The sequence below is a fragment of the Protopterus annectens genome, chromosome 1.part0, assembly GCF_019279795.1.
Source record: "Protopterus annectens isolate FY-2018-M chromosome 1.part0, PAN1.0, whole genome shotgun sequence".
Classification (NCBI taxonomy): domain Eukaryota; kingdom Metazoa; phylum Chordata; order Ceratodontiformes; family Protopteridae; genus Protopterus; species Protopterus annectens.
The window spans coordinates 1,806,060,767-1,806,087,663 of NC_056725.1; the positions used below are offsets into that span (position 1 = coordinate 1,806,060,767).

A 26,897-nucleotide genomic window follows, 5' to 3' on the forward strand; every position below is an offset into this window, starting at 1 on the left:
TGGGATTCATGGCTTCATGTATTCTGATGATTCCATATGCAAGACTGCATATGAGGAAAATTCAATGGCGCCTCAAAAACCTTTGGTGCCAACACACTCTCAGGATTTAGAATTGATTCTTCCTCTGATTCCCTGCCTGCAGACGAGTTCCTTTGGTGGGAAACTACCTGTGCACAGAACAAAGGCCTGCCTTTGTGTCTACCTCCTCCCAGCCAGACTCTCACCACAGATGCCTCAGACTACGCTTGGGGAGTGCATCTAGGGAGCAGATGCATTCAGGGGACTTGGAACTATCAACAGGTTCATTTGCACATAAATCTGAAGGAATTGTTGCCTGTCCAGCAGGCATTGGTGGCTTTCAAGCATCTTCTCTCTCCTGGTACTCTTCTAGTCAGGACAGACAACACCACAATCATGTGGTACATCAGCAAGCAGGGAGGGACTCACTCTTACCCCTCTGCAGACAAAGCATGATACATTGGTCCATAGCAGCTTCCATGGGCATTCATCTGATAGCTCAGTTTCTTCCAGGAAGGCTCAACACCTTGGCAGACCAGTTGAGCAGACAGGTCCTGGATCCTCACGAGTGGCAACTAAACAAGACAATCTTCTGTCGAATCATTCAGCGTTGAGGCACTCCCCAGGTGGATCTCTTCTCATCTCCAACCAACCACCTTCTTCCAACTTGCACCAGGAATCATCACGACAAAATTTGGGAAGTGGATGCTCTGTCCTTCCTCCGGACACAGCTTTCGATCTATGCATTCCCTCCTCTGCCTCTTCTTCCCAGAGTGCAGTTAAAGGTAAGGGACGAAAAACCAAGGGCTATCCTCATAGCTCCAGACTGGCCCAGGCAACATTGGTATCCACTGCTTCGCAGTCACTCCCAGTCTCGGCATCTTCCCCTGATACCAGATCTCTTGGTCCAGGAGTGGGGAAAATCCTGCATCCTCATCTTTAGACTTTGCATTTGGCAGCCTGGCTCATAATTTAAACCTTTCCCAACAGGTAGTTGAGGTCCTTCATGAGGCCAGGAGGCCTAGCACTAGGAAATCTTACGCAGATAAGTGGAAAGGATTCTCCATTTGGATGCAGACTAGAGGGGAAGACCCTTCTCAACCTACTCTTCCTCTTATTCTTGACTATCTGGCAGGCTTGCTTAATGGTGGACTTGACTTTCCTTTTCTTCTGTCAAGATTCATGCTTCAGCTATTTCTGCTCATTGTTCCTTTGAGCAACCCATTTTCTCTCATCCCTTGATGAAACAGTTTCTCAGGGGAGCTAGCAATTTAAAGCCTCCCAGAAGAGCACCTACTCCTGCTTGGGATCTTAATTTTGTACTTGAGAAACTTACTCTGCCTCACTTTGAACCTTTGAACCAGCTGCCTCAGGAGATTTGAAGTTTCTCTCCTGGAAAACTGCCTTTCTCTTGGCCGTTACTTCAGCTAGAAGAGTGTCTGAGCTGCAGGCCTTAATGGCAGTAGAGCCATCACCTTCCATGTGGATTGGGTTTCTTTTCGAACTAATCCCTCGCTTATGCCCAAGGTGGTTTCTAGCCTGACTCTCTTAACCAGTCTATCCACCTGCCTACCTTCTTTCCTAATCCTCAGAATAGAGGAGAAAGGTTACTGCATTCCCTGGATGTGCATAGACCACTTAGATTTTACTTGGACAGGACTAAACCTTTTCAAAAGTCAGATCAGTTGTTGGTCAGTTTCGCTCCTGGAGCTCGGGGCAAAGCTGTTTCTAAACAGACTATTTCTAAGTGGATTGCTCATTGTATTCACTTTTGTTACTTACAGCATGGCAAGGTTCCTCCTCAGAGTATTAGGACCCATTCTACTAGAGCTACCTATACCTCAGCAGCTTTTTAAAGAGGTGTACCTACTAAGGACATCCTGGAAGCAGCTACCTGGACTTCTGTCCAAACATTCACTAAACATTACAATTTATCCTTGTTTTCCAAGTCCAGGACTGGTTTCGCCACTGCAGTGTTGCAGGGCATCCTTACCAACTCTTAATCAGTGGGTGTTCCTCCTCCCTTTTGTTTTTTTTTTTTTTTTTTTTTTCCTGGGCTTTGGGAATCGACCCATTTTGTAAGGACTGCAACAGTGAAACACTATGAACATAGTACAGTTGCCATAAAAGTAGATGTTCGAGTGAATTCACTGTTTCAGTCCTGGTTCCCCCCTTCCACCCCCCCCTTTTTTTCCCCTAGGGCACAGACTGGATTTTTCTTTTCCTGGTCTAACCTTTTTTGGGGGCTTCAAGGCAAAGAAAACTGAGGAAATGACTTCTGCTGCTTTCCTTTGTACCCGACGTACTGATGTCAGGCTTGAACCGAAGGCAGCTGACGTCATATACCAAGGACTTTGGTATTCTGGCCAACTGTGGGCTACCGGGATCCTGATAACCCATTTTGTAAGGACTGCAACAGTGAATACACTCAAACATCTACATTTATGGTAAGTGTACATAACTGTACTTTCTGCATTATTGACCGGTGATCTCCCTACTAAAAACTCAAAGGTGAACTGCACCCACAGACTCAAACATGTGTATTTCATCATGGTTTGGTGTTTCCTACATTGTAACACCACTCTGGGAATATTTACAGGTTTTTAAATATTTTTATACATAATTTGTGTGACCATATGGGGTCTGGCATCTTGAGGTAATTTTATTCTGCCTGTAGGTATCCCATAATTAAGTGATGGTCTGTAAAAATGTAAAAAAAAAAAAAAAAAAAAAAAAAATACATCATAGTTTCATAGTATAGTACTAGGCTATCTGCCCTAGGGCATTTATAAGCCTAGCCAAAGTGTATATGGCTTTCGCCACCCCATGTAATGATACAAAAGTGTTCAAATTAAATTAAATTTACTTTACTGTGCCTCTATCTAGCATTGACACAGAGATGACCCCCAGGGTAAACCTACGATCACCCATCCATTCGTCCAGATTTCTCTTGAAGAGAGTCAGTGAGGGGCTCTGCCTAACATGGACTGGTATCCTGTTCCAGAGTGCGGGAAGTCTCTGGGTTATGAATCTGTCCCTCCAGCATGTCCTATTCATATTTGTGCTGAGGTTTAGATCTTTAGCTCTCGTGGCTCTGATGGATTTGGATTTTTTGAGGTGGAGCATGTCCATTAATTCCGAATTGGACATGGCCTTGTACGTCAGGCACAGATCACCTCTGAGCAGGCGGTATGCTACTGAATAGAGAATTGGACATGGCCTTGTACGTCAGGCACAGATCACCTCTGAGCAGGCGGTATGCTACTGAATAGAGCTGAAGCATTTTTAGTCTGGCAGCATATGACATATGCTGAAGACCCTTGATCCTCTTGGTAAGGTACTTTTGGGGTCTCTCCAGCTGCTGCAGGTGCCGGGAGAGGTACATACCAAATGGGGCATTGTACTCCATCATAGGCCTGATAAGGGAGGAATATAAGGGTACAATGACATCCTTTGATCTGGATGTGAATCCCTTCATGATAAGGTAGGCAAGGTAGAAGGTCTTTCTAACCACTTTGGCGACGTGGGTGTCAAATGAGAGGTCACTGTCAACTTGGGTCCCCAGGTCTCTGATTACTTTTTCAGTACTTAATGGATTACCACCTATGTGGTAATTTGTGGGTACTTTGTTTTTTCCAAAGGGGATGACTATACATTTTTTGGCATTTAGTTTAAGGCCATGACTCTGGCACCAGTCTGTTTCTGTGAGGCCCTTCTGAAGGATGCATGTGTCAGCTGGTGTATCGACTATGGCGCCTAGTTTGCAGTCATCTGCGAACTTTGTCAGCCACAACCCCCCTATGTTTGCCTGCACGTCTGGGAAATAAATCCCGAACAAGAGGGGTCCCAAGACAGAGCCCTGTGGGACTCCACTTGTGACTGGCTTAGAGTCTGACATAGCTCCAGCTATTCTGACTTTGTGGGTTCTGTCCTTTAGCCTGTTTGCAACCTATCTTGTGGCAAACTGGTTTACATTTAAGCTGTTGAGCTGGTCTATGATGCCTGAGTGGGGTATTGTGTCGAAGGCTTTTGCCAGATCCAGGTAGGCTGTATGAACTGCTTTGCCTTCATTGATGGCTCTAGTGACTGTTTGCTACTCAGGATAGTGGGCTTGCTTATACATTGCTTAGAAATTCTATTGAAAAAGTGCGAGAGTCTAACATATGCAGACTCTGTAAAACACAACTGGAAATAGTTGCATATCTCATTGCTGGGTGTGATACACTTATGGCTGAGGGTCTCTGTTCTGAAAGGCACAGTAATGGGGAGATTGTGCAAGCATTACAATAAAGAAGTAGCTGAAATTTAATAATATTAAAAAATGCGTTTCTATCCAGAGGATACACCTGTGAGTTGGTGAAAAGGGCAGTTTAAGACCACTTCTTGGATGTATGCAAGATGCTCAGAGTTGTCATAGTGGAAAAGGGGCAGAGCTCTTATTTTGTATGTATAATGCTGATAGGCAACAAGTTAGGAACATTTTATATCAGAATTGGAATATTTGTAGAGTGGATGAAGAGATGGAACAATTTTTCGGGAAATAACCAAAAAAATGTATGAGTGAAATTTTAAAGGTATGTTAAAATTTAACAATTCAAAGAAAATGGGATATAATAGAGGATTGAGTAAGGGCACCTATAGATGTGGTGCCATGTGTACATTGTAGACACAACTTGGAAGGAGATATTTATCTGAAAGAAAGAGTGGATGAACAAAATGCTTACAACAGTTGTACTTCTGAAAGAGTGATTTATGTTGCAGAATGTCAAGTATAGTGGATGTAAAATGTGTGTATACACCTGTTAAAACGCCAGGTTTTTGTGATATAAAACAATGAGACCACAATAAATCATTTCAAAACTTTTCCTACCTTTAATGTGACCTGTAACCTGGACAATTCAATTGAAAAACAAACAAATCTGTTAGGGGAAAAAAATATAAAAAAAACCTTACAATAAGCTGGTTGCATACGTGTGCACACCCGTAAACTTAATACTGTGTTGAAGCACCTTTTGATTTAATTCAGCATTCAGTCTTCTTGGATACACACCTGCCATCATTTAAGAGAGAGACTCTGATTAATCCCAGATAAAGTTCAGCTGTCCTAGTAGGATTTTCCTGACATTTACTCAGTTGCCTGCTACAGCAAAAGCCATAGTTCGCAGAGAGCTTACAAAACATCAAGGGGATTTTCATTATTGAAAGGTATCAGTCGGGAGAAGGGTACTAAAAAATTTCCACAGCATTGGATATACCATGGAACACAGTGAAGATGGTCATCAAAAAGTGGAGAAAATGTGGAACAGTAACGTTACAAAGAACTGAACGTCCTTCCAAAATTGATGAAAAGACTAGACAAAAAACGGTCAGGGAGGCTACCAAGAGACCTACAGCAACACTGAAGGAGCTGCAGGAATTTCTGGCAAATGCTGGTTGTGTGCTACATGTGACACCAATCTCCTGTATTCTCCATATGTCCATGTTAGAGTGAATTGAGGTGTACCTCCCTGGACTACATGAAGAGAGCCATGGAAGAGCTCTCGGATCATGTGGCCCAGGCAGATATGACCCATAGCCCTGAGTAGCATCCTGCCTTCACTCAGAATGATACCCCACAGTATAAGGACAAAATGATCAACTTCAACAATTGGCTAAGCTTCTGGTGTCATTCAAAAGGGATCCAGTATCTGTCTGCCTAGGATGACTTGCTTGACAGACCACAATACTTTGCCAGAGATGGTCTGCACCTGTCGCTCCTGGGATTCAGATTACTGGCTAAGGCTCTTGCCACCCCTAGTGTATTTTTTAGGCAAAGTTCAAAGGACAAAACCACCACCATAACCGGTACAAGCATGCAAAATCTGAAAGTAATGCTACAAGTCTAAACCTCAAAATGCGCACTCTCGCGGCACTCCTAAAAATGGAGAACATCGATATCTATGCAGTAACTGAGACCTGGTTCAAGGCTCCAGAAAGCACCCCTGCAATACTAGCCTACAACTCTTAACCACACTTTTCGGCCACCAGTCCAGGACCGAAACGCTAAAGGTGGAGGAGTGTCGATATTCACACTACCAGGTTAGTTGCCCAACACAGGGAGTCTGAAATTCTCCAGGTGCAACTAACACTAGGTAAAACTGCAATCCAAATTGTAGCTTGCTACAGATCCCCCACCATGCCCAAAGATTCTCACTACACCTTTATAAACATACTGGAAAATATTAAGATGCAACCAAACGCCCTAATACTTGGTGATTTCAACTACCCTGCCATTAACTGGGAAAACTCGTGTACCGACACCCTTGCCCAACGGTTCTTGGAATTCATAAATTACAGTGCCCTGGATCAACTAATCCATAGTCCCACCAGGGGCTCCAAAATCCTAGACTTGGTCATTGCCAGCATGGGAAATCCATGCTCCACACCTGTGGTCACCCCCTCGTTGATCAGGTCTGACCATAAACTAATCACCCTTGACATTCATATCCCTCCCCCACCCCCCAGTAAGGAAACCTCCATAAAAAAAAGTCGCCAAAGCCAACTTCATGCTACTGAAGTCAGAAGTGACAAACTTCATGACACCCATGCATACGGGAACTGAAAGTTCAACTGCTGAATCCTACACTAAGGCACTGTACGAGCACATCCACTCGTGCATGAATCATACCATCCCAAATAGAACCAAGACGCTCTCCTCCAAAAAAGGAAGCCAGTCTGGTGGTCTCTTGCCATAAAGAAACTTTACAACAAAAGGAAGAAACTGTTGCAGAAAAGAGGAAAATCCCAGGTTGCAAAAAATTCCCTTACCAGCCTCAGTAAAAAGCGGAGATCCCTCAAAATCCTCCAAAGCTAGTTACGAATATAAAATTGCCAAAGATTCCAAAGACAACAGCAAGACATTCTATAGCTATGTCAAGAATCTAAATGGCAATGCTCAGATCTGCCCTAAGGTACAAGAGATTGGTATTAAATATTCTGATCCCAAGGATATTGCCAATATCCTGGCAGATCGATTCAGTGCCATCTTCACCCCCCCTTTCATCCCGTAAAGGGCCCATCTCAATACCAAAAGATTGCCAAATTCCGGTAATAATGGCCACACAGGTAAAAACAGCACTCTCCAAAGCTAAGAATACAGCATCCATGGGGACCATACAACATCCCGGGCTGTGTACTACATGAACTACAAAATGAACTGGCACCTCACCTAAGTGTTGTGTTTAATCATAGTCTCACCTCAGGCTTCGTGCCCACTTAGTGGTGCAATCCCACTCCACAAGGGGGGGATCCACCTTGGATCCTGGGAACTACCACCCCATCAGTCTTACGAGCCTGATTTGCAAGGCCATGGAACGTATTATCATGGAACTTATAAACAGACATTGGCAACCTTCAAACACTGGACCCCACCTAGTTTGGGTTCGTTAAGGACCGATCTTGTTTCCTGAACCTGATTGACTTCTTCGAATTGGTCTCCAGTGCTGTGGACGAGGGTAAAGGCGGTCAACACAGCCTAACTGGACCTCGTCAAAGCCTTCAACTCCATCCCCCACTCTGGAATCATAGATGAACGTACTAAGCTGGGCAATAATCCCTATGCCACTCAATGGGTTGCCAACTGGCTTACTGATGGAACCCACACTATAAAAGTAGCCGACTCCAAATCCAGCACCAGACAGGTGACAAGTGGAGTACCTCGGGGTTCAGTCCTGGGACCGCTGTTGTTTGGCATCTACTTCTCTGAAGTACAGGCCAATACTAAGGGACTCTGGCTAACAAAGTTTGCAGATGACTGCAAACTGGGAGCCATTATTGAATCCCCAAATGATGTGGATATTCAACAAAAGGCCTTACAGAAACAGATGCTTGGTGCCAGAGCCATGGGCTCAAGCTCAATGCCAAGAAATGTATAGTTATCTCCTTTGGGAAAAAAATGTACCCGTGAATTACCACATAGGTGGCAGTACACTAAACACCGAAAGTGTGATGAGAGACTTAAGGACACAGGTGGACAATGGTCTCACCTTCAATAACCACATCGCCACAACAGTCAGGAAATACTTCTATGTGGCACACCTCATCACTAAGGGCTTTTCATACAGAGAAAAGGAGGTCATTGTCCCACTGTACTCATCCCTCATTAGACCCATTATAGAATACAATGCCCCGTTTGGTATGTACCTCTCAAGACATCTGCAACAACTGGAAAAGCTGCAGAAATACCTCACTAAAAGAATCACAGGTCTAAAGCAGATGCCCTATGCGGACGTCTAAAAGTACTCCGCTATACTCTTGAGGCAATCTCTGCTTAACATACAAGGCCTTGTCAAACCCAGAGCTGTTGGACATGCTACACTTAAAGAAATCCCAATCCCTCAGAGCCACGTGCTCCAGGGATCTAAAGCTTGTCATCACAATGAACAAAACATGTTGGAGTGATAGGTTTCTGACCCAGAGACTCCCCTGACTCTGGAATAGACTGCCCATACATGTCAAGCAGAGCGCCTCTTTGGCCCTCTTCAAAAGGAACCTTGACGATTGGATGGGCGATAGGAAATTCACCCCGGGGATCACGTTAGTAGCTCTGCTAGACAGGGGTCCAGGGAAGTAAATATTGTGGGAAGAAATAGCCAGGGAATTGTTATGGCTAGGCTTGTATAGGCCCTAGGGCCAATAGCCTAGTACCAGCCTATGAGCCTGTGGGGTAGGGTTGCAAGACGGAGGCCTTTTCTTACACGGAAAAACATCCAGGCCAGGCTAAAATTTGGAAAACAGTACATCAAGTCTCCCAAAAGCATGTGGGAAAATGCGTGATGGTCTGATGAGACCAAGGTTGAACTTTTTGGCCACAATTCCAAAAGGTACGTTTGGTGCAAAAACAACACTTCGCATCACTGAAAGAACGCCATCCTCATGGTGAAGCATGGTGGTGGCAGTATCATGCTTTGGGGTTGCATTTCTTTAGCTGTAACTGGGGCTTTAGTCAAGGTGGAGGGAATTATGAACAGTTCCAAATACCAGCCATTTTTGGCCCAAAACCTTCAGGCGTCTGCTAGAAAGCTGAAGATGAAGAGGAATTTCACTTTTCAACATGACAGTGATCCCAAGCATGCATCCAAATCAACAAATGAATGGCTTCACCTGATGAAAATTTTGGAATGGCCCAGCCAGAGTCCAGACCGAAATCCAATAGAAAATCTGTGGGGTGACCTGAAGAAGGTTGTGCACAAGAGATGGGCTCTCAATCTGACAGATTTGGAGCACTTTTGCAAGGAAGAGTGGGCAAATATTGCCAAGTCAAGATGTGCCATGCTGATAGACTCCTACTCAAGAAGACTGAATGCTGTAATTAAATCAAAAGGTGCTTCAACAAAGTGTTGGTTTAAGGGTGTGCACACTTATGCAACCAGCTTATTGTACGTTTTTTATATTTTTTCCCTAAAAGATTTGTTTTTCAATTGAATTGTACAGGTTATAAGTCACATTAAAGGTGGGAAACGTTTTGAAATGATTTATTGTGGTCTCATTTTTTTAGATCACAAAAACCTGGCATTTTAACAGGGGTGCATACACCTTTTATATCCACTGTATGTGCGGGCTTTTTGTATAGAAAAAACTGAAAGGAAAGTAAAAGAATGGATTTATGAGAACATGTATGACATCAGTAAAAGAAGTGGAACAAGTGGATTGGGAAAACATGTTGGTGAAAAGCCAGAGCATTTTTCCGAATTCTGGGTAGCTGACTCAATAAATTTGGATTTGAGGGGTGGGGCATGGAAATTGAAACTACAGGCATTGGAACTTAAATGGCAGTTGGCTACAGCTGCTTACACAGTTTCATTGAGCCCTGGAAATTTAAGTATAAACAGTATATTGAAACTAAAAAAAAAATTACAGTTTAAATACTGCTTGGGTAGTTGTGTATTGTAATATTTTACTGGCAGTGGTACTTTCAGCATAGAAGTGGACTTAAGTATGCTGGGTCGATATTGCTTTAAAAATGGCTAAGCAATTAATTGAAGTAATGATGTCATGGTTTGTTATTTAAATAACTGTTCATGGATTTGGTCTTGTTCTGAAGAAATCCATGAATGTCTTTAATAAAAAATAGGTTAAGCGCTTTTGTCAGAGTATATTATAGCAATAAAACCCACGCCTGGGTGTGGGTAATGCTGGATTCACCCACGGTTGTTTGTGGTTTGGTCATGAGGGTGAAGCTTTTATTAAATAATGGCATTGTATAATGCCTCCTTGCTGCCCTTCCGCAGCTGTCTGGTATTCTGTGGCAGTTCTGATGGACTGCGTATGCTTACGCAGTACATCAGAGTTGTGGGTGGAAGCAACGGAGAAAGCAAGATCTCAGTTGCTTTTTACAAAGTGTCTCGGTATGTTAAAGGAGTTTAACATAGAGAGACAGCTTTAAAAAAAGCAACGGAGAATCTCCGTTTTTATTAAATAATGGCATTGTGGTTATGATGCAGTCGTACTGTACCTGTGGCATAAAGTTTTTCTGTTTAAATTAGAACAGCGCTACAGTGAAGTTGCAAAGTGTACTGTAAACAAACTTATGTAACCATTTATTAGCACTTAAGCTGTCTAATTGGACTGAATTGTAACGCTAACCTATTCTCAAGTCACAAACCACAACCCTTTGGGACAAATTACAACTTGCCATAACTAAATTTGACACTGTGGGCGACCACCATATTACAACTGTTGTGTAATATTTATTTGGTTACCTCTGAAGGTATGAGGCGATTTAATGTCCTTCAAATTGCAACTAAAGCAGCACCTGATGAGTGCTTGGCTTTGCACCTTCTCATCTCTGGAGTAAACTACAACAAACTTGTTCTCCATGTAAAGTAATAATACGTAAATGTACTTAAATTACTGCACTGCAAGTTGGCTCTTTTTTCATGCATCCTTTTTAATTTCTAGCTTTTCTGCATTTTTCCTCCTTTTTCCTCCTTTATTTTCAGCTTTTCCCCCATTTCTCTTTAATCTCTCCTACTTTCATTTTGTACCTCCTCACTTACCCTTCTGTCATCATAATGTGTAAATCCAATTTAGTTCCTTAGGTTAATCTGCTTCCCCACTAGTCACCAGGAATACTGTTTCATCTAAACTTTTATTACTCCTTGGTGTATATATATTTTTTGTAAATTAATTTGTTGCTTATTTGAACTTTGTTTGAAATGCTATTTTTAAACATTTATCACTCAGTTTTCATTATATTTTCAATTTGTAGGTTTGGATCCCATCCCTTGCATCTGACTTGACCATTGCTAAAGCTCGTGGCAACCTCTCAAGCTTTTCCCTTACCCACAGTACACCAACCCCAATTACCACAGATCTCGTTGGCACTTCAAGCAAAAGACTTGCTTCTTGGTTCTCGAGCTTGAGTTACGATAAGGGTATAAAACGTTATCTTCTAAAATGTTATAACTTTACCTTTTTCTCCCTTGCCCTTTATCTTTTAGTAGTTGTTCTTTCTGTACTTAATACCACTTTTTTCTCTGCCCACCTCATTACCTGCCTGATGGTCTTGGTTACTATTGTTAGTAACTCTCTTCCTTCCTTCTACATTGTTGATATTTCTTCTCTTCCCTTTTCTCCAAATTAAAAAATACTTTTTTCTATTACTGTGGACTTTCTTGATTGTTGCTGTTTTTTGGCCTTTCATTACTGTTTGTTGACCTATCATTGGTGGTTGTCAAAGTTGTCAGCATGTCTTATAAAGGGACTGCTGGTTTAAAGAAGTGTTCTAAATGTGGCAACAAAAATTCCTCTTTCAGATGCACACAGTTTATGCGTTTATTGCATAGAGCCTCTGCATTTGCAATAAGACCCACCAACAGTAGCAATATTTCCTTACATTGCGCTTCTCTCTGAATTCTCGTTATGTCATTGTTTAAAATCGTAGTGGGCCTGTATGAGGCTGGGTGTGGTGTTTCTGTACTGATGTCCTTCATGGATGCATCTGCAGTCATAACAACTGGGTTGTCCTGTCGTCAGGCAGCCCTTCAGTCGGCCGGATTCCAAAGTCCGGGTCCGGCTTCGGCTGATGTCGCACTTCACCCGACGTCATCTCTGTTGGTCTTCGGGTATAAAAGCATCAGCCGACGCCATTTTCCCCAGTCTTTCTTGCCGCGTGGCGCCCGAAGCAGAAGCTGTTTGCAAGTGCCGGTCGGTCGGATCCAGAGATTACTTCTACCGAATACTACTTCGAAGACTTCTAAAGCTAAGTACCCCGTTGGGGACTCTTTCTTGCCTCAGCCGATGTCAGAAAAAGTTAATAATTGTTTAACCTGTGGGAAACAAATACCTCATAAAGATTTCCACTCTTATTGTCTGCCTTGTTTAGGCCCAGCCCACGACGTAGCAGCCTGTTCGGCCTGTGCTTCTTTCAACCGACGAACGCTTAGGCGTCGGTCGGAGTTTGCAGAACAGTTTTTCGGTTCTGATTTTGCGTACATTATGCCGTTGGATCCTCCGACTACCCAATCTGCCAAAACGCAAAGATAAAGACCGACACTCGCGGTCCGCGGTTTCGGCCGAAACCATGGTTAAGCAAACGCGAGTGTCTCGGTTTCGGCGAAACCGAGAAAACTGATCAAAGTACAGCTGAACCTATCTGTACAACTGAGGGCCCTGCTACCACTCTTGAATCGGCCTCAGAAATTTTATCCACTACGGTGGTTGCCACTGACTTATCAGACACCATTCCCTTGGATGTCTCTACCCCAGCACGTGGTGCTGCTAGGCCTCCAGCAACCATGTCCATTAAGGCCTTCGCCAGGGCTAAAGCAGCCAAGACTACTAAGACAGTGCCTGTTAAACCCCCCACAACCAGGCCCTCTTCTAGTTCTCAAATGCTTACTTTGGCAGAAGATTTAATTTCATTAATTAGAGGATCTCAATCTCACCCAGACAGGGCCTCTCAGCCCCCAGAGAAGAGACCTAGGGCAGAGCCCCCTGAGCCAGTGTCCTCTGATTCTGCTGACGAATCAGACATAACTGACCAGCCAGAGGCTCCTTTCTCCAATTTTGAAGATTCTGATGCTGAAGAATCCATTCCAGCTGCTTCCCCTCCAGAAGAATTCTCCTTTGGGGAAACCTTACATGCCATGCGAGAGCAGTTCCAATGGCAGCAACAGGATTTTTCAGACTCCAGAAAAAGACTTAGGACCTTTCTGCACCTCCCACAGCACAGACCCTTAGCTATTCCTCCTGTTCTCTCTGTGGTGGATGATGCTTTCAATGATGTCTGCTCCGCTCCAGATTCTTTACCCCAGCCCCTGCCAAACCAGACAGATTTTACAGGGTGCCAGATACTCATCACCACCTTTACAAGGCCCCACTTGCAGACCCGAAACTATATCCCAGGGTCCCAAGGCAGTAGCGACCATAGCTAAAAACCCTATTCCTTCTGAAAGGGAAGCAAGGTCATTAGACAGATGGGGTAAAAAGGTCTACACTTCAGCTACTCTCTCAGCTAGAGCTTTAAACTGTCAGTTTCACATGATACAATACCAAAAGTTTATGCTTGATCAGTTAACTAAAAACTAACCACTGATTAATCTCTTGATAAGAAATATGTATTAGAAATGGTAAATAACATACAACAGGTTAGCAACCATTCCTTAAAATGTGGCTATGATGCACTGGAGGCTTCATTTAGATCAGCCATGACTGGCACAGTGATAAGAAGGCATGCATGGCTAAAGGAGCAAGCTTTACCGGATCATGTTAAAGCTAAGTTGCTAGATGCTCCTATGGATAAGACAAGTTTGTTTGGTACACCTGCCCAGCAGGTTATGAAGAAAATGGAAGAAAAGGCAAAATCTGTTCAAACGGTTAAAGATTTCTTGCAGGTTCAACCCCAAGGTTTAGCAGGAACTGGCCTGCCAAAATTGGTCCTTTCCTGACTCCACAAAATTTCAAAGGGGCAGGAATAGATGTTCCAGAGGCAGAAACCAATCCAGAGGAGGTGCCTACAGAGGGCGACAGTGGCAAGGTAACAACAGAGGCACAGACACAACCACTGCCACTACATCAGCACAACCACAGTGACTTAACCTAAATCCGCCTACCAGGGAACAAATAGCAGCTCCTCTAGGCGGAAAGTTAACCTTATTTTCAAAGAACTGGCACTACATAACAAAAGACAAGTGGATTTTACAAACCATAGATCAAGGTTACAGGTTTCACTTCCACACTTTACCAGTCAAAGGAGAAATGCCAAATCTACCTCCAAATCAAAAAACAGAGGCACTACAACAGATAATGGAGTTAGCAAACATGAGAGCTGTGGAAAGAGTGCCAACAGCAGAGCAAGGAAAGGGGTTCTACTCCAGACTATTCCTAGTTCCAAGAAAGGAAAAAGTTGGAGACCAATTCTCGACCTGTCCACCTTAAATACATACATCATTGTCCCAAAATTCAAAATGCTGACCCTACAGCAACTTCTTCCCATGCTGGGCAAGGAGTCTTGGCTGGTAACTCTAGATCTCAAGGAGGCATACCTGCACGTCCCCATTCGACCAATCTGCAGAAGATACCTCAGATTTCTTGCAGGATCAGAGCACTATCAATTCTCAGCATTGCCCTTTGGCTTATCTACTGCGCCCGGAGTATTCACAAAATGCCTGGCATCAGTAATCGCCCATTGCAGACTACAGGGAATTCAAATTTACCCATACCTGGACGACTGCCTGCTACAAGGGGACAACATAAGCAAGCTGACAACAGATTTACAAAGGGTCATTTACTTGCTACAAGCACTGGGATACACAGTCAATTTACAAAAGTCAAGGCTGATACCATCCCAAACAAGGACATTCTTGGGCGCGAAATTGGACACTGTAAAACAAATGGCATTCCTGACTACAGAAAAACAAAAAGAACTCCCTCTTTACTTCTTGGCACTAACAAAACTGAACAAGTTAACAGCAAGAAAAGTACTGCAGGCCTTGGGCTTCATGGCATCATGCATAATCTTGGTCCCATTTGCCAGACTACATATGAGAAAACTACAGTGGTACCTAAAGAATTTATGGTCCCAACACAGACACAGCCTAGAAACAGAAATCCCACTAATTCCATGCTTAAAGCAGGAGTTCCTATGGTGGGCTCAGGCATGTCAGTCAAACCCAGGCCTACCCTTTCGCAGATGTCAAGCAAGCCAGACCATCACAACAGGCGCTTCAGACCTAGGATGGGGGGCCCACATGCTGGACAAATGCGTGCAAGGATTGTGGACACAGGATCAACTTCACCTGCACATCAACCTAAAAGAAATGCTGGCAGTAAAGCTGGCAATCCAAAAGTTCAAACCATTTCTCCAAGAGGGCCAGTTGATGATAAGGACAGACAACACCACAGTCATGTGGTACATCAACAAACAGGGAGGCACTCATTCATACCCCTATGCAGAATGACTTTGGAGCTGTGGACCCTGGCACTCAGCTACAACATCCAGTTACAGGCAATATTTGTACCGGAAAAGAAAATACTCTAGCAGACATATTAAGCAGAACCACATCGGATGCCCACGAATGGAAGCTGCACCGGACATCTTCAAGACCATCTCAAAGAAATGGGGAATGCCTCAGATAGATCTATTCGCATCACCTCTCAATCACCAGCTCAAAAGTTCTGCACAAGGACATTCCACCCACTAGCATGGAAAGTGGATTCGCTCTCCTTCAGCTGGAAAGGCCTAACAGCATATGCATTCCCACCTCTTCCCTTGATACACAAAGTACTACTAAAAATCAAGGAAGAACGTCCAAGGATAATCCTGATAGCTCCAAACTGGCCAAGACAACACTGGTACCCACTGCTGAGGAGCATGTCTCGGAACAATATGTGGCCAATACCCCTGATGCCTTTGATGTTAACTCAGAACAGCTACAGCATCATACATCCAAACCTAAAAACGTTGCAACTGACTGCATGGAACATCACATAGCAGCAGCTAATCCAGAACTTTCCCAAAGAGTTAAAGACATTATTCTTGAAGCACGCAGACCTATGCTGGAAAATGGAAAAGGTTTGTCATTTGGAGTACGGAAAGAGGAAAAGATGTGTCAAACATAGATATGCCTAACATTCTGGAGTATCTGGCCGAACTTCTTCATTCAGGCCTGTCCTACTCCTCCATCAAGATACATGCATCAGCTATTTCAGCAGAATACAGCTTTGATCCACCTGTTTTTTCGCACCCTTTGCTCAGGCAGTTCCTCAGAGGAATCAAGAATGTAAAACCTCCAAGGAAACCACCATTACCAGCTTGGGACTTAAACTTTGTGCTAGAAAAGTTGACACTATCACCCTTTGAACCAGCAGCAACAGCAGACCTACAACACCTGTCATGGAAAACTGCTTTCCTACTGGCAATTACTTCAGCAAGGAGGGTTTCAGAACTACAGGCCTTAATGGCAGTGCAACCCTCCCTAATCTTCCACCAAGATAGAGTGTCCATGAGGACTAATCCTACATTTATGCCTAAGGTGGTATCCAGAGTGTCTTTAAACCAGGCAATCCACCTACCTACCTTCTTTCCCAACCCACAAAACAGAGGGAAAGAATACTGCATACCTTGGATATACATAGACAGCTACGCTACTACTTGGACAGAACAAAAATAGCAGAAAGACTGACCAACTTTTTGTAGCCTATGCAACAGGAAGGGAAGGAAAAGCTATTTCCAAACAGACAATCTCCAAATGGATAGGAAATTGCATACGATTCTGTTACTCCTTCCATGGAAAACCAATTCCACAGAACATAAGACCTCATTCTACAAGGGCAACAGCCACTACCACAGCCTTCTTACGAGGAGTGGCAACCAAAGACATTATTGAGGCGGCTACTTGGACCTCCGTGCATACATTTGCCAAGCATTATAATTTGCCTCTATTCCAGATCCCGAGCAGGGTTTGCCACTGCTGTACTGCAAGGGATCCTAAACACACCATAATCTACTTTTATCCTCCTCCCCTAGTTGGCTATGGTATTCTACCCAGTTGTTATGACTGCAGATGCATCCATGAAGGACATAGTACAGTTTTGTACCTACCATAAATGTAGATGTCCGAACTGGATGGCATCTGCAGTCAGGATTACCCTCCCTCCTTCCCCTCTGTGGTACTCCTAGGGTGTTTACCCTCCTAATAGCTAGCTGGTGGGGGGGGAGTCTTTTATGGTGTATTTGTTTGTATATATGTACATACATGTTTATTTTTGTGTTTACCTCTATCTTTTTGGAAACATTGGCATCTATCCAAATTTTAGCCTTCAAGAGGGCTACTGGCATCTGGGGCAAGAAACACTGAGGAAAATGGCGTCGGCTGATGCTTTTATACCCGAAGACCAACAGAGATGACGTCGGGTGAAGTGCGACATCAGCCGAAGCCGGACCCGGACTTTGGAATCCGGCCGACTGAAGGGCTGCCTGACGACAGGACAACCCAGTTGTTATGACTGCAGATGCTATCCAGTTCGGACATCTACATTTATGGTAGGTACAAAACTGTACTTTGTTGGCTATTACAGCCTTCACAGCTTTCTTCCAGGACATTGTTGCTTCCCCTTTTTAAAATGCTGTTAAACAAAGCCTTCCAGGTTTCCCTCCCATCTTCCAAACGTCAACAGGGAATACCATCTATTCCTGGAGACTTTCTTGCAGATTGATTATACACCACTATTTTTTATTTCTTCTCAACCTATCTTAATTGTTGAGCCTCATCTACCTGTAAACTTAGCATACCAAGTCTCCCATAAAGATTTCCATTTGTGCTTTTTCTTGATATTCTCATTCGTCTGCGTTTGTGTTTTCATAAAAAGTTTGAAATCGCTTAATACCACAAGAACTCTGGCTGTTTTTCTTGATATATAGGGTCCCTAGGTTTGGCAGTATTCTATGTTCTGTTGCTTAAGTTGTGGTAAAAGTTTTTTGTGCTCTAGGGTTATCAAAAAAAAAAAAAAAAAAAAAAAACAGTTGCTTATCAGCAATCTTTCTAAACTCCTACATATTGTCCAGATACTCACTTATTTTCTATTTAGATTTCTGCAGTTGCATCTCGTCTTGTTTGAGATTCCTCTTGTTCTGCAATGCTTTAACCTTTGTTAGCCTCTCTAAATAATTATTACTACTTGACCATATCTTTTCTTTTTTCTACCCTTTTTAAATTCCACTTTATTTTATCCCATTCCCTAGCTGTAACTTCTGAAGAAAATTTTATCTTGCCTAACAATTATTGAATATTTTTTTATTAACAAGTCCTCTGTGCTACCCATTCTGTAAATCCCTCTCTTTTTAACAGGCAGGTGGGGAAGTGTCAATGCCTCATTTTTACTTCATTACCTTGCATTTTTATTTGCTGGTTTTGGTGCATGATCTGAAATAATTATTGGATGTGTGTTGAAGCTTTCAGTTTTATACACGTTCCGTTTTATGCACATGTTCCTATGAAACATAATTTCTGTGTAGTCTAGCCCAGTTATTGTACTTTGGGGAATAATTTGAAAACTCTCTGAGTTCCTGCTACTAATGTCGCATCTTTTCCAAATATTTTCATAAACTTCTTCAGAAATTTACCCCCTTTTGTTATATTTTTCCCTTCTTGGCCCTCCTAATACATCCTCAGTGTTGAAAATCAAAGTCCCCACCTACAAGTAATATTTTCCACTGAAAGTCGATTATTTCTCCCAAAATTTTCTTAAGCTCCATAATAGCAGATCTGATGTCAATCTTCACGTAATCCTTGACCCTTGATCCTTGAGCCTCGGAACAGACTCTGCCGTTATTTCAGCTTGCGTCTTCCAGATCTCTTGAGTTAAGCTGTACCCACAGTGCTCCTGACCAAATCACTTCTGATCTCATTTGCCACTTAGAAGTGCCAGACGTGTTCTATATGAACTCTAGAGCAATAGCTCACTGTAAGTCTTGTATCTTTTTTTCTTGTAAATTCTTGTATATCCTACCCGCTCCTCTTTAGATACTCTGTATATCTTGTGTGCCTTTTTTCCCCCATTTCTACCTTTGGTAGTTTCTCAAGTACCATTGTTGGTATCCTTTCCCTTTTTACCTTCGGGTAATCTTACATACCATTGCTGGTATCTACTTCCTTTTCTGTTCTCAAAAAAAAAAAAAAAAAAAAAAGCTTTGTTCTGTTCTAAATCCATGGAACCGAAGACTGCTTCAATCAATTATGTCCCATAATCCAGATACTTGCCTACTATTGATCTATTTGCGGGCTGTCTATCTAGCCCCTTTTTGGAGAGACGTCTACCAAGATCTCCATCACAATCCCCTGTTTGATCCCCAAGAGTCTGAGTCCAGAATCTGATATGAGACTGGTGGATCAGCTCCTTATGGCGAGGGGACTTCCTCCTTTCATGGTTCCAAGCCAGGTTAGCTCTTGAACCTTATCTTCTTTCACACCTTTGTTAGTTTCTGTGACTCCAGTTGAGCTTTTGGAGCCCCTGGTGCCTACCTTTCCGGCTTCAACTGTTTTGGTGCAGGTCAGAGCTCCTACTCCAACACTGATAGTTACCCTGAGTTCCTCTGGTGTGTCAGATCCTGAGATCTCCCAGGGTCGAAGCTTTGTTGCCCGTTCCGAGGGGCTGGGTTAGACTTTGATGCTTTTGCAGCCTTCCATAACCCTCTGTGCTTTCGCATATGTAAGTTCGACCCTGGCTTCAGAATCTGCCTCCTCGGAGCAGGGTGGGACCACAGTTCTGAAGGAGTTAGTTTGGCTCCAGGCTCCCATCCCTCTACAGGTGGGCCTGCCTTCCAGGCCATGGAGAGAGCCTTGTCCATGGGCAAACAGTCTCTGCCTTCCTTGTTGCACCAGTCCTCTCGACCTGAGCTTCCTTCAGTCTCTTCCCTAGGACAGAGGGCACAAAAGTCTGTGTTGGCCAGATGTGCGAGAAACGGAAAGACCCTTTCTGCCGTAGGCGTACACTTCTCTCCTCAATGGCCCTATTCCAGGAACCAAAGAAGTGGGAGGCTATGGTGTAAAAAGACCCAAGGACCTTTCCAGGATTGGAGCCGCAATGACTTCCTCCGGGGCAGAGGAGGAAGTAGTAATGGAAGACGTAGTTCCAGAGGCAAAAATAGCCTGCAGAACTGGGGATGTCCTTCAAGGATGCATCTGCAGTCCTTACAAATGGGTTGTCCTGTCGTCAGGCAGCCCTTCGGTCGGCCGGATTCCAAAGTCTGGGTCTGGCCTCGGCTGGTGTCGCACTTCACCCGACGTCATAGCTGCAGTTCTTCGGGTATAAAGGCATCAGCCGACGCCATTTTCCTCAGTCTTTCTTGCTGCGTGGCGCCTGAAGCAGAAGCTGTTCAAGTGCCGGTCGGTCAGATCCAGAGATTACTACTACCGAATACTACTTCAAAGACTTCTAAAAAGCTAAGTACCCCGTTGGGGACTCTTTCTTGCCTCAGCCGATGTCAGAAAAAGTAAATAACTGTTTAACTTGTGGGAAACAAATACCTCATAAAGATTTCCACTCTTACTGCTTACCTTGTTTAGGCCCAGACCACGACGTAGCAGCTTGTCTAGCCTGTGCTTCTTTCAACCGACGGACGCTTAAACGTCGGTCGGAGTTTGCTGAACAGTTTTTCGGCTCAGATTTTGCGTACATAATGCCGTCGGATCCTCCGACTTCTCAAGTTGTTAAGAACGCAAGAAAGGACCGACACTCGCGGTCCGCGGTTTCGCGAAACCACGGTTAAGCAAACCGCGAGTGTCTCGGTTTCGGCCGAAACCGAGCAAACGGTTCTATCTTCAGCCGAATCCATGACTACTACCGAGGCCCCTTCTACCCTGGTTGAATCGGCCTCTGAAGTTCTACCTGCTACTGTGGTTTCACAAGAATTATCGGACACCATCCCTTTGGATGTTTCTACCCCTGCACGTGGTGCTGCTAGGCCGCCTGCAGCCATGTCTACTAAGGCCTTTGCCAGGGCTAAAGCAGCCAAAACTTCTAAGTCTGTGCCTGTTAAACCCCCCTCTCACAGGCCCAGTTCCAGTTCCCAAATGCTTACTCTGGCAGAGGATCTCATCTCTTTAATAAGGGGATCCCAATCTCACCCAGACAGGGCCTCTCAACCTCCAGAAAAGAGACCTAGAGCAGAGCCCCCTGAGCCAGTGTCCTCAGATGATTCTTCTGATGATACAGACAATACAGACCATCCAGAGGCTCCTTTTTCTACTTATGAAGATTCTGATGCTGAGGAATCGATTCCTTCTGCCTCTCCACCAGAGGAATTTTCCTTTGGTTACATGCCATGAGAGAGCAATTCCAGTGGCAGGGACAAGATTTCTCAGATTCAAGGAAAAGGCTTAGGACCTTTTTGCATTTACCACAACATAGGCCTTTAGCTATTCCTCCAGTTCTTCCTGTTGTGGATGATGCATTTAATGATGCTTGCACTGCTCCTGATACTTTACCTCCAGCCCCTGCTAAGCCCGATAGGTTCTACAGGGTCCCGGACACTCATCACCATTTATACAAGGCTCCTTTTGCAGATCCCGAGACTATCTCCCAGGGGCCTAAGGCAGTAGCCTCGACCTCAGTTAAAAATCCTCTCCCTTCTGAAAGGGAATCCAGGTCCTTAGAGAGATGGGGCAAAAAAGTATACACCTCTGCTACTCTCTCAGCTAGGGCATTGAACTGTCAGTTTCATATGATCCAATACCAGGAGTTTATGCTTGATCAGTTAACTAAGAAACTGTCCTCTGATGATTCTTTAGATAAGAAATATGTTCTAGAAATGGTGCATAACATTCAGCAGGTTAGTAACCATTCCTTAAAATGTGGCTATGATGCACTGGAGGCTTCCTTTAGATCAGCCATGACTGGCACAGTTATAAGAAGGCATGCATGGTTGAAAGAACAGGTCTTGCCGGATCATGTTAAAGCAAAAGTATTAGATGCCCCTATGGATAAGGTCAGTTTATTTGGTTCTCCTGCTCAACAGGTACTGAAGAAAATGGAAGAGAAAGCAAAATCTGTACAAACAGTAAAAGATTTCTTACAGGTTCAGCCTCCAAGGTTTAGCAGGAACTGGCCTTCCAAAAATTGGTCCTTTCCAGACTCCTCTAAAACTCAGAGAGGCAGGAATAGGCGTTCAAGAGGCAGAAATCAATCCAGAGGAGGTGCCTACAGGGGACGCCAATGGCAAGGTAACAACCAACGAGGCACAGACACAACTACTACCACTGCAACAGGACAATCACAGTGACTTGGCTCTGGCACCGCCTACCAGGGAACAAATAGCAGCACCCTTAGGCGGAAAGTTAGCCTTATTTTCAAAAAACTGGCACTATATCACAAGAGACAAGTGGATTTTGCAAACTATAGACCAAGGCTGCAGGTTTCATTTCCACACTTTACCAGGAAAAAGAGGAATGCCAAACCTACCACCAAATCAAAAGACAGAAGCTCTAAAACAAATAGCTCAATTAGCAAAGATGAGAGCTGTGGAAAGGGTACCATGTATGGAACAAGGCAAGGGATTTTACTCCAGACTATTCCTGGTACCAAGAAAAGAGAAAAATTGGAGGCCTATTCTCGACCTGTCCGCTTTAAACACATTCATCATTGTTCCAAAATTCAAAATGCTGACCCTACAGCAACTTCTTCCCATGCTGGGCAAGGAGTATTGTCTGGTAACTCTAGATCTCAATGAGGCATACCTGCACGTCCCCATACGACCAAATTGCAGAAGATACCTCGGATTTCTTGCAGGATCAGAGCATTATCAATTCTCAGCATTGCCCTTTGGCTTATCTACTGCGCCCAGAGTGTTCACGAAATGCCTGGCATCAGTAATCGCTCACTGCAGGCTTCAGGGAATCCAAATATATCCATACCTGGACGACTGCCTGATACAAGCGGACAACAAAAACAAGCTAACCGAAGACTTACAAAGAGTCATTTGCTTACTACAAGCCCTGGGATACACAGTCAATATAAAAAAGTCAAGACTGATACCATCCCAAAGAATAACCTTCTTAGGTGCAGAATTGGACACAGTAAAACAGATGGCATTCCTAACTGCAGAAAAACAAGAACAACTTCCTCTCTACTTCTTGGCATTAACAAAGCAGAACAAACTAACAGCAAGGAAAGTACTGCAGGCCTTGGGCTTCATGGCATCCTGCATAATCCTGGTCCCCCATGCCAGACTGCATATGAGAAAGCTACAGTGGTACCTAAAGAATTTATGGTCTCAACACAGGCACAGCTTAGAAACCGAAATACCACTAATTCCATGCCTGAAACAAGAGTTCCTATGGTGGGCTCAGGCATGCCAGTCAAACCCAGGTTTGCCCTTCCACAGCATTCAACCAAGCCAAACCATCACAACGGACGCCTCAGACCTCGGTTGGGGGGCCCACATGCTGGACAAGTGCATACAAGGCTTATGTACTCTAGATCAGCTGCACCTGCACATAAATCAAAAAGAAATGCTGGCAGTAAAACTAGCAATCCAGAATTTCAGACCATTCCTCCAAGAAGGCCAGTTGATAAGGACAGACAACACCACAGTCATGTGGTACATCAACAAACAGGGAGGCACTCATTCATACCCTCTATGCCGGATGGCACTGGACCTATGGAATATGGCTCTCAGTTACAACATTCAGTTACAAGCAATTTTTGTACCGGGAAAAGAAAACACCCTAGCAGACATATTAAGCAGAACTACCTCGGATGCTCACGAATGGATGCTACACCCGGACATCTTCAAGGTCATCACAAAGAAATGGGGAATGCCACAAATAGACCTATTCGCATCCCCACTCAATCACCAGCTCAAGAAATTCTGCACAAGGACGTACCACCCACTTGCTTGGAAGGTGGACTCTCTATCCTTCAGTTGGAAAGGCCTGACAGCATATGCATTCCCACCTCTTCCTTTGATGCACAAGGTGCTATTGAAAATCAAAGAGGAACGTCCAAGGATCATCCTGATAGCTCCAGATTGGCCAAGGCAACATTGGTACCCATTACTGAGGAGCATGTCTCGGGGGAAAATGTGGACACTACCCCGATTCCTTTGATGTTAACTCAGAGCGACTACAACATCCTGCATCCAAACCTGAAAACTCTGCAACTGACTGCCTGGAACATTACATAAGAGCAACTAACCCAGATTTATCCCAAAGGGTTAAAGACATTATCCTTGAGGCCCGCACTCCCTCCTTTCGAACCAGCAGCAACAGCATATCTTCAGCACCTGTCCTGGAAAACTGCTTTCCTGCTGGCAGTTACCTCAGCAAGAAGGGTTTCTGAGCTACAGGCTTTAATGGCAGTACAACCCTTCCTAATCTTCCATCAAGATAGTGTCCATGAGAACTAATCCTACATTTATGCCTAAGGTGGTATCCAGAGTGTCTTTAAACCAGGCAATCCACCTACCTACCTTCTTCCCCAATCCACAGAACAGGGGGGAAAGACTGCTGCATACTTTGGATGCACATAGACAGTTGCGCTACTACCTGGACAGAACCAAGGGCAATAGAAAAACTGACCAGCTTCTGGTAGCATATGCAACAGGAATGGAAGGAAAAGCAATTTCCAAACAGACAATCTCCAAGTGGATAGGAAATTGCGTTAGATTCTGTTACTCCTACCATGGAAAACAAATTCCACAGAACATAAGGCCTCATTCTACAAGGGCTACAGCCACTACCACAGCTTTCTTACGAGGAGTGGCTACCAAGGACATTATAGAGGCTGCTACTTGGACCTCCGTGTATACATTTGCCAAGCATTATAACTTACCTTTATACTCTAGATCCCGAGCAGGGTTTGCCACTGCTGTTTTGCAAGGGATCCTAACTACACCATAATTTCTTCTTCCTCCTCCCCTAGTTTGGCTATGGTATTCTACCCATTTGTAAGGACTGCAGATGCATCCTTGAAGGACATAGTACAGTTTTGTACCTACCATAAATGTAGATGTCCGAACAGGATTGCATCTGCAGTCAGGATTACCCGCCCTCCTTCCCCTCTGTGGTATTCCTAGGGTATTTGCCCACCTAATAGCTAGCTGGGGGGGGATCTCTTATGGTGTATTTGTTTGTATATATGTACATACATGATTATTTTTTGTGTTTGCCTTCTACTATTTGGAAACATTGGCATTTATCCAAAATTTAGCTATCCAAGAGGGCAACTGGCATCTGGGGCAAGAAATACTGAGGAAAATGGCGTCGGCTGATGCCTTTATACCCGAAGAACTGCAGCTATGACGTCGGGTGAAGTGCGACACCAGCCGAGGCCAGACCCAGACTTTGGAATCCGGCCGACCGAAGGGCTGCCTGACGACAGGACAACCCATTTGTAAGGACTGCAGATGCAATCCTGTTCGGACATCTACATTTATGGTAGGTACAAAACTGTACTTTCCAGGGACTCTTTCACTGGAAACTCCTATTAGCGCCCCAGAAAGGAGGCCCGATTGCCTTCCTTTGGACGCAGTCAGGGGTCGATTATTCCTGCACCAATCTGCCTGGCTGACAGTAACATTGGGCAGATGGGTGCAAAGAATTATCAGAGGCTACAAGATTCCCTTTTTTAGAAAATCCAAAAAGTCCAAGGAAAATCCCAGACATTCCACCCAGTCACAGCGAGGTGGTGGTTTTAGCAATCCAAAAACTGCTCAACAAGAGAGTCATCCAAACAGTCCCACCAGACCAGATAGAATCCAGAATTTATTCAAGATTCTTTTTAGTGCCAGGGAAAACGGGACTGGAGACAGATTTTGGATCTCAGCCAGATGAACAAATCGGTTCAACAAACCAAATTCCAGATGGTCTAGATTCAGTCTATACTTCTGTTCTTGGAAAAAGACAGTTGGATGTGCTGCATAGATCTCCAGGATGCGTATTACCATATAAAAATGGACAAACGGTCCAGGAGATTCCTGCACTTCTGGCTGGGGGCCATTCTCTACCAGTTCAGTGCCCTGCCCTTAGGCCTCACCACAGCTCCCAGGGTGTTCACCAAATCCATGGCAGTGGTAACAGCCCACCTCAGACTGCTAGGTTTCAGTCTTTCCATATTTAGATGATGGGTCCTTACCACTCCCATCAGGGGTCAACTTCTGAAGGCAAGGGATTATACTGTACATCTTTGTTCCACATTAGTAATATTGATAAATTACAAAAAGTCCCATTTAGAGTTGTCCCAAGAGCTAGAATTCATCGGAATTGCTCTAAACGCGCTCACTGGCATTGCCTCCCTTCCTCTAGAAAGGCTCCAAAGGATCAGATCACAAGTCAGCAAGATCATTTGGAAAAGAAAGTGTCAGCAAAGCTAATTTTACAGGCTTTAGGGTCGGTGGCGGCCTCCATCACTTTAGTTCCTCTGGCCAGATGTCAACATGTGAATCCTTCAGTGGCTTTTAGCCTCCCAGTGGTCCCCATTGAATTAACCGATCGATGCAAAGAAGACCTGAATTGGTGGATACAATCGGAAAAAGTTTGTTGGGCCAACCCTTTACCCTTCCGCCACCCCAAGCTATAGTGACCACGGATGCTTCCGTCATTGGGGGGGTAATATCTGGGAAAGACCGTCCAAGGCTCTTGGTCTCCGCTAGTGGCCAATTTGCATATCGGTGCTCTAGAGATGAGGGGAAGTGCTCTTAGCGTTGCAGGCATTTCAGTATGTTCTCCCTTCGGGAATGATTGCAGTTCAAGCAGACATGTCTGTAGTCTGTTACATCAGCAAACAAGGGGGAACCAGATAATACCCTCTTTGTTGAGAAGCACTTGAGTATGGCAATGGGCAGTTTCATCTGACTGCTTTCTAATGGCAACACACATTCCGGGGATCTCCTTGTTCACCGC

The 26,897-nt window shown here is 44.2% G+C and overlaps 1 protein-coding gene across 1 annotated transcript in view; it reads left to right on the forward strand.

Moving 5' to 3' along the window:
• The window catches only part of TCP1 (t-complex 1), a 1,162,065-nt gene that overhangs the window by 165,540 nt on the left and 969,628 nt on the right, over positions 1 to 26,897 (forward strand). The window contains exon 3 of the mRNA XM_044075988.1: positions 10,766 to 10,875. Within this exon, the coding sequence (XP_043931923.1) occupies positions 10,766 to 10,875 (110 nt within the window). The remainder of the gene's footprint in view (positions 1 to 10,765; positions 10,876 to 26,897) is intronic.